This window comes from Arachis ipaensis, chromosome B06, assembly GCF_000816755.2.
Source record: "Arachis ipaensis cultivar K30076 chromosome B06, Araip1.1, whole genome shotgun sequence".
Classification (NCBI taxonomy): Eukaryota; Viridiplantae; Streptophyta; class Magnoliopsida; order Fabales; family Fabaceae; genus Arachis; species Arachis ipaensis.
This window is the reverse complement of record NC_029790.2, coordinates 3,579,230-3,587,944: the sequence shown is the minus strand read 5'-3', so window position 1 is coordinate 3,587,944 and position 8,715 is coordinate 3,579,230. Positions and strand designations below refer to the sequence as shown.

The following is an 8,715-nucleotide window of genomic DNA, read 5'->3' as shown; positions in this document are numbered from 1 at the left end:
TATATCACAGATCATATTATACAAAGTTAAATTATTAAAAAATTCCATAAATATTTGTGCATTATACATTAATTAGATTTAATTCGATTTCTTGATTAGAAGCTTAGGCGTTTCAAAATACTTTGAAGCTAAGTGAATGTTTTATGTTGTTGAAGAATGACCTTGTAGGTTGTAGCTAGTCATCATATAAGGTAAAAACACGTCAAGAGCAGATATGATGAATTTTTTTTTATGTCTTGTTGTTAGAATTTATAAATAATACCCAATAAAAATATAAAAATAATAATATAAAAAGTTAAAAATAAAAAAATAAGTACAAAAATATAAAGAATTTAAAATTATAAAATTTATTTTAAAATATGTAGAGGTTGATAAGTGCTTGAATAAAAATGATAGAATTTAAATAAAAAAAAACAGAATTAAAATAAATGAAAAAAAAAATGGAATGTTTCAATACTTATATGGACTCTTTATTTATGTTTTTGTATCTCAATGTGACTAAAGTATGTTAGAGTGAGCAGAGACGGAACTAGACTAAATTTTAAGAAGGGGCCAAAATTTAATTTTATAATATAAATGAGAGTAAAATAAATATTTTAAAAGAGTTAAATTAAAATCTACATATAATTTATAAAAAAAAAAATTGAGTTTTGGGAGGGGTTATTGCCCCCTTTCTTTGTGAGAGGCTCAGTTCCCGAAAATAAATAAATATGTGAATACATAGAAATTCTTTTAATTTATTAAAATTAATCTTATTTATAGAAAAAAATTATAAATTAATTTATATAACTTTTAACTTAGTAAATTTATACTTTAAGTAGTTTTGGATCTTAGGTAAATTTAAATTTTAAGTAGTCTTGAATTTTAAATAAATTTAAACACTAAACATAAAATAACTTGATCACTAAATTTAACTGGTTTTTATTTTTTTTTTAACCATAAAATGCTTCATACAGATATAATCTTTAACTTTAACCGTTAAATTTTGTTGGACATTGACCATTTGAGCCAAATACAGGCACATAACAAAGGATCTCTTATTATTACAGTTGTACCAAAGAACAGTGTGTGTGGTTCAAGTATTACTTTGTTATTTGATTTTATTCCTATGGGAATCAAATATATCTATGAGAAATGTAGAAATTAAAATGATGGTATTTTGATTTCTTGAAATCAAACTTACTTAAAAATAATTTTTTAAACTTTAAACTAAACATGTAAATATGATATTCCCATCTTAAAATTTTTAAGAATTATTTATGATTCCCCAACCACACTATGAAATTGCTACCATAAGTACGGCCTTACTGTCAAGTATGGCCACCTTAGCTAAGAGGTCAAGCACAATCCGACACCATGCATTTTACAACAATGGCAATAGGTGCCATCGCGAGTGATTTTTAATTAAAATTAACTAATCCAGTTTCAACTACAATCCAAGAGTCATTAATTTATATTCTGCCTTTTCCATCTAGTTCAGTAAGCTACATACTCTAGCTAATTTATATTGTTAGGTCCCATCTTCTATTCGGTGATGAACATTATTTGCTATTGACACGTACAATTCAAATGTGCTAATATGGCACTCTTAGCTGTTATATATAATTGCACTTAGTTACCAATTACATATGCATCCTGGCTAGCTTCACATGCTTTCTTAATTTCTTATTATTATTGTTAGTATTCACAATTTGTTGCCTTGTATATTGATTATAAACAATAGTAATCAATGATACTGTACTTTCTGCGCGCTCCCTCATGAACCTGATGATGATCATCATCACAAATACAAGATATAGAGAATAGAATAGGGATGATTGCAAATTCAGAGATAAGAACATAATTGCAGAGCTATAGGTAGAATAGGTAGAGGGAGATTGGAATAGTAGTTTTATATCCTAGAGGTTATTCCAATAATCAATATGCCCTATTGGAAGCACAGATTGATGCTACTTTTTTTTTTTTTCGGTGAATTGGACAACTCTTAATCTTAGGTACTCCAATGAATTAGACAATTCCTAATCCTAGATACACAATACACACCCATACACTCTTCACATACTTATCAAATTTTTTTTTTCGGTTGCAACGAGTAGAACTCAAACCCGATACTTTGAGATGGAGAGGGAACCAAATGCCGTGTGAACTATGGCTCATTGCTGATTGATGCTAGTGTTTGAATAAACATGGAAATCATAATGGGGATCCATCAATTAATTCTTTTGCCTAAGGGACAGGGTCCATCCCTCCCATGGCCCATGGGCTACCTCTATTTCCATCAATTATCAAATGATTACTTATTTCCGTCATTAACTTGCTACAAATTCAATTAATTAAAATTTAACACCCCATGTTATTGTATCTAAGGTAGAGGAAATTGAGATACCTCTAAGGCTCTAATTATACATCTGATTTCAAATTTTACAAATAGATTCAATTATTAATAAATTAAACTAACTTAACTCATTTCTGGTATTAGTACTACTAGGAAGAAGCAGCATATAAAATGGATGAGTTTGGTTTGGTATGGTGTGATTGGTGGGGCGGTGAGGGCACGTGGCATTGAATACATTATCTGGCCATTGCTTTGCTGTTTGATTGGGTCTCTGGGCCCCACATTTCTCAACTGACAAGTGGCCTTCCATAACAAACTTGTTTCCTCATTGCATGTGAATCTCCATTCATCAATAAAGCTACACGCAATATGCATGACCCTCCTCTCCCGTTTTTTTATCAATTTGGATCTCTACCAATTTCTTTTCTTCCTCTTTCTCCCCATTCCCTCTTCGTCTCAAATATGCCTCTCAACGCCAACTCTTCAAATTTTCTTTCCAATAATGACAAAAATTACTTTTATTGGCTACTTAAGTCCTTGCTATTGTAACATTACATTTATAAACTTTTTACTAATAACTGTTGTACATTATTATTAATGCGGGTCAAGAATTTTATGAACTTTAATTTTAGCTTTGGAATATTAAGGTGACTAAAATTGACTTGTATGCATATATAGCTACTAATATATTGATATATTGATGGCTGGCTACATTACCGTACCCCAAGTTCCTGGTATTCACTGATTGATGAATGCTAGGGGACAACAATTTTTGTGATTTGTAGCTATCAAATAACCATCAAGATGATTTTAATAGTGTGAGATTGGTGTAAAATTTCATTCAATGACTCACTTTTCTTTGTTAGTTACATGCTGACCAAAATTTAACAAAATTGCTAGTCACTGGACTTTTCCTTCGCTGATTTGTATTTACTTAATCTACAAAGGTTGAGGCCTCTCAGAGGATATGATTCCTGTGGCTTTGTGTGGAGAATTCTTGGTATGGGGTCTCCATCTCCAACCGTCTCCATCCAAAAGAATCTCTGTCACATTTAATGCCTTCACCACCAAAAAAAATAAAGTAAATTTTATAGCGCTTATAATTTAGTGTTTAATTTTTGTTTAACTTATTTTTTATGACAAATTTTAAATATTTAATTTAATAATTATTTATTTTTATATTTTTAAAATTAAATATTAATTTTTAATTTTTTATAATAAATTAGACAAATACTTTTAAATAAATTGTAACCCAGTATTATTGTGGCCTTTTTACCTCTTCCTAAAAGATATATTATTACTCCACATTTGAGTGGTAATTCTTCTAAGGCTTCTAGTAGCAAAGTGAAAGAATATATATAGTTTCAACTTTTATGACTTATTGGATGTCACTTTATTATCACAGAATAAAACCAACTATCTTATCATTTTTCAATAATAATATATTGACTTTTCGATGTAATTTTAGCCCATGGAAATATCATATGATATCTTTATTATTACCATGAAACAGGGATATATGTATATCATACACTCCGCGTTAATAAAGAGGTGTGTAAAAAAAAATATATTACTTCAAGTCTTCAACAAAACAATAATATATATACATATAGATACTCATCAAATTAAGTGTGATGTATGTTTCTATCAGCAGTTTCCATGCCTGCTTCTTCTTATATTATATGGTCCTCCAAACCATGCATGCACAAGACAATAATATGCATATGCTTGGTTTAGCCCTAGAAGATTAATACTCATTTATACCTAGATTTTCTCCCCCCACACTTCCTTAGTTTGTTCCAGACTACTGTAACAGATCACATGGTATATATATAGTTTCATGCAATTTTCTATAATAATAAAAGAAATGTATATATCTAGTGTTAAAAAAGAAAAAGGTACAAATAATACAGCTTACACAAATTTTTTGGATAGAAAATTTTGTAGGCTCTGCAATGACAAGGAAATTGCTACGATATTAGCGGGCATTGCCAGAGTACAAGGAGTCTATCTCAATTATTCAAGAATTGACCTGCCAAGAGATCACATCCTCAACTTTTTGGCACTGACAAGATATATTGATAATTAAAGCACGGATAATAATACTAGGTAATTAAAAGTATACTTATATTATTAATGGGGTCTACATTCCAATACTTTTCAATAATAAGTTAAGCAAGGGTATTGAACCTTTACCTTTATTGGATCCTTATATATTGTATCATGTCAATAATTATCGTTTATATGTTATGAATAAATAACAATACATATCGACGGAATCGATTGTTTTCTTTGACAAATCCAACATTCTGAGTTATCAATTTTGTCCAGAAGTACTTGCATGAAGAAAATAATATAAAGTATATGAACGCAGCATCAACACATAAGAAAAGTATGTATATTTATAATAACAATATGGTACACTTTTGAGTCAATATGATGGCTTGTTCTTTTCGTATTGACTATAACAGTTGCATTACTTTTATGTTCAAAAACAGGACTATATAGCTACTAGTGGTATCTGAGAAATTGCCCACTCATAAACCATAATCATAAAGCTAACAATTTTTCAAGGCACGCATCTATCTTGACCTTCCTAAGTTTCATACATTTATATCAAAGTAAAGCTGCTCTTCTATTTCTCAAAATGCAAATGCAAGGTTCTCTATGATATGTTCAAAGTAGAAATAATATCATGTACATATTTTTGTTGGTGAAAACTCAGGTGGAGTCGACTTCACGTAAAGTTGATATCTGAGAGCCGTTAGATGATTTGAATGATTTGACATTTTTATCTAACGATATCAACTTCACGTGAAGTATCATCTAACGACTCTCAGATATCAACTTCACGTGAAGTCGACTTCACCTGAGCTATTTGACCTAGATAGTTCGCATTTCAATTCGGAAATGGAACAAAAAATTCGTAGTTTTTCATTTATTATCAAATATTTTTTATTTCTATTTTATTTTGGAATCCAAAGAGAAAGAGAGGATGGAATCATCATTTTTACTCTATGATTGGTCAAATGGTATACAAAATCAACATATCTCAATGAATAAAAAATAGGATTTATGGCTACACAAACAGTTGAGTTTTCACCATTTTTATTATTGCATCAAATGTATGTAAAAATTCACGTAAAATACGTTTTATAATTCATTTAATAATAGAGTAGATACATGAATTTTTCAAAGATGAAATAGTGTAAAGAGTGCATGAATGTAAAGACCATCCACAATCGAAACGGTGCAATTAATTCATGGGAATCACGTCAAAATTATTCATGAATTCATCAGCAACGAAGAACTTTTGAGTTGCACCAAGTATATGTAATATAATATATGATATAAAACACATAATGGTTCGACATGAAATAACAATGAAGCTAAGTGTGCGCAATGGGTGTGTTAGTTGTTTGGCCCAGTAAGCTGTTTATGGATCGAGCTTTCACCATTCCAAGCTGCTTCATCTTCCTCTTGTTGCTACTACCACCACCCATTATCGTCTTCACGCTGAGCTTATCAGAAGAAGAAGAAGATGAAGGATTATTATTATTATTACCACGATCATGAGCATGTTGTTGTTGTTGTTGCACCACCACCTTTGTTGTTGTAGAACGGTTTCGAACACTTGTCATGCTTCTGAGTCTTCCTTTGCCCAAGTGATGCTCACAGAGGGAGTAACCAACAAGAGTTTGTTGGCAACACCTCCAACCTCTTCCATTCACACGACTGCACCGTGAGCCTTCCATTACTGCACTGCCCCTCCCCTTCTTCTTCTTCTTCCCTTTCACCTTCTCCTCTTCACTCTTGTTGTTATTACTGCACTTGTTGTTCATCTTCGTCTTCATCCTCGCCTTCGTCTTCTTACCATCACTCATTCCCATGTTGTCAAAGCTCCCTCTTCGTTTCTTGAAAGGAATCGCTTTCTCTTCCTCACACCATCTCTCATCTGCATACAATACTAGGAAGAATCGGAGTCCAACCAAGTCAAAGGTATTATAATAGCACCATGGTTTTGTTTGTTACCTTGAAGAGGAGTCGAAGAATAAAGGTTTAACGGTGGTGCTGGTGGCAGTGTTTGAGAAGAACCAAAGATGTTTCCTTTCCTACAATTACATCAAACTTGCTAAGACAAAAAAACAAAACCAACGTGCAATTTAATTATATTGCTCTACATATATGCTAAAAATCACTCTTTTTTTTTTCCGTGATGGTTAAAAATCAAAGATATGGGTCTCCATGTTTTCACCTACAAGATAGAGATTTTAATTTCTGTTTCTTACCTGGAATGATTACTTTTCTTGTCCTCCGAGTCTTCACCACTGTCTTCTCTTCTTCCATCATCATAATCATAATCATCCTCCACCTGCAGGATCAATTGATGATTGATGATAGGATCCACTCACATACATAAGGATATCTATGCCTTTTAAATTCCTCTTTTTTGAAAAAAATAATCTTTTTTCCAAAAGGGGATTAAAGAGAAAAAATAACAATTCGAATTTGACACCAACCACTTGCCAGAGATTGGACAAAAGTGCACTTGTAAAAGCCCACATCATGAAATTTTCGGAAAAATAAATAAATAATAAATAATAAGAGGGGAAAAATTAAATAAATAAATTAGTTTTAACTAACCGAAGGGTCTTGCTTGATGTGCTGTCTGTGTGCCCCACTCTCACCGGAGGAATCATCCCAGCCGTTGATAGGTTGATCAGACGGTTGAGCACCATGATCGGAGCCACGTTGTCGGTGGTGGAGATTTGCGGTGGTGAGTTGCACCAGCCCTGGTGAGCGGTGGGGATCTGACGGAGGAGTGGGCGGAAAGTGGGGGGAAGATAAAAACGCATGGCTTTTGCGGATCCTCATGAGGGTGCAAGAGCAGATAAAAGAGAGAGAATCGAAGGAAAAGAAAAGACACACAAGCTTCACAAGATTCACCGCTATATCTTCCCCAAAAAGAGGCCTAAATACCCGATCTTTCAGCTTCTGTTTTCATACAAAACATAAAAATAATAAAAGCGTGAAGTAGAAGAAGAGGAAAAGCAGGAGGAGGAGGAGGAAGAACATCCCATCTACACAAATATACAAAACACGAAGAAAAAATGAAAGGACACAGCCACACTCTCACTCTTATACTGCAGAAAGAAAGGCACTGTGACTGTGCATCATGTGGCACCCTCCTCCATATATTTTGTGTTGTTCTTCCATTCCATGGCTTTGGATTTAGAGTTGGGCTATTCTTTCTCTCTCTCTCTAACTTTTATTTGTTGCACCATGGAAATAGAATTAGAAAGGAGGGGAGGGGGTTTGTATGGGTGAAAGACGGCACGTGTGGAAGAGGTGTGTCAAGCATGTGACACTGCCATTCACTGGACCAGCCGGTATCCGGTTGTAGACAGAGAATGTAGAAAGGGATTTTCTGATTATTGATTATTGTAGTTATTTTTTATAAAAAAAAATATTAATTTAGATCGGTTTAAAGTTTGGTTTACTAATTTTTCGGCCAAATCAATTTGTCTGATCTAATTTTGACAAAAATAACACAGTTTAATTGATTATATGTATTAAATTTTAATTACTAAAAAACATCTTTAAAAAAATATTTTAATCATCTTTATCAGAGTGACTCCCATAAATATAATAAGATAAAAATTCAAATACAATCCAAATAATTTATATAAAATTAATAGTTAAAAATTTTTAGATGATAATTCAGTTAAATTAGTCAAATTATTTAATAATTTTCAATTATTAACTTTGCATAAAATTCACATTGAATTTTTATCCTATAATAACGATCGCTTAGTTATAATTTCCTTGTCATGCCATAGTAGTAACTTAGCATATCTTACAAATTTACAACATCTAATCTTTATAAATTCTAGCTGAATTATAAAAGTTATTTATTATAGCATTACTCAGAAGCAATATATAACCGAAAAGTGAAAGACTGCAAGACTACTGAAGGTGCATGCATGGTAACTGGAAATGTGGACAATGTTGTTATTATGGCTGGAGCTGAAAAATTAAATATATATAAACTCAATCTGATTCGGTTTTTTTTTTTATCATGCTAATTAGAATAAACGAGTCAATTTGTAATTAGTCATCTAGTAAGTTTAATAATTCATCTTTTCTTTTTCATAAAATTCAACTCATATGATTACGATATGTCAATTAAGAATTTTATTTTGTAGACCAGTATTAGATATTAAATTGTGTTTTTCACTCTTTGATTTATAATTAAAAATAAATTTAATAAATTTGTCTCATACAATGAGAAAATTGAAAATTTTAACTTTCTAAATTAAATTCTTAAACCAGAGAAATAATGTGTAAATTATATATATAATTATTTGGCCAATAAAAAC

General features: G+C 31.5%; 1 protein-coding gene across 3 annotated transcripts; it reads right to left on the bottom strand.

Moving 5' to 3' along the window:
• On the bottom strand, positions 5,472-7,646 carry LOC107645407. Of its 3 annotated transcripts, none has more exons than XR_002348155.1 (5): positions 6,980-7,640; positions 6,625-6,707; positions 6,368-6,447; positions 5,561-6,302; positions 5,472-5,524 (listed from the first exon to the last, which is right to left on the bottom strand). XR_002348155.1 is itself a non-coding variant. In XM_016349417.2 (5 exons), exons 2-5 carry the CDS (start codon positions 7,208-7,210, stop codon positions 5,725-5,727), a joined length of 972 nt encoding a protein of 323 aa, XP_016204903.1. In that variant the 5' UTR covers positions 7,211-7,330; positions 7,473-7,646; the 3' UTR covers positions 5,564-5,724. The 3 variants fall into 3 exon arrangements, 2 of the variants coding, with proteins under 2 accessions (XP_016204903.1, XP_016204904.1); XM_016349417.2 differs by lacking the exon at positions 5,472-5,524 and having other exon boundaries at positions 5,564-6,302; positions 6,980-7,330; positions 7,473-7,646; XM_016349418.2 differs by lacking the exon at positions 5,472-5,524 and having other exon boundaries at positions 5,564-6,290.

Bases quoted from the DNA above. Each gene is read 5' to 3' on its own strand.
- LOC107645407 (XM_016349417.2), bottom strand. From the start codon at position 7,210: ATGAGGATCCGCAAAAGCCATGCGTTTTTATCTTCCCCCCACTTTCCG. The intron at 6,708-6,979 runs GTTAGTTAAAAC...TTGATCCTGCAG, and splicing joins ACATCAAGCAAGACCCTTCG to GTGGAGGATGATTATGATTA. The intron at 6,448-6,624 runs GTAAGAAACAGA...ATGTAATTGTAG, and splicing joins AAGAAAAGTAATCATTCCAG to GAAAGGAAACATCTTTGGTT.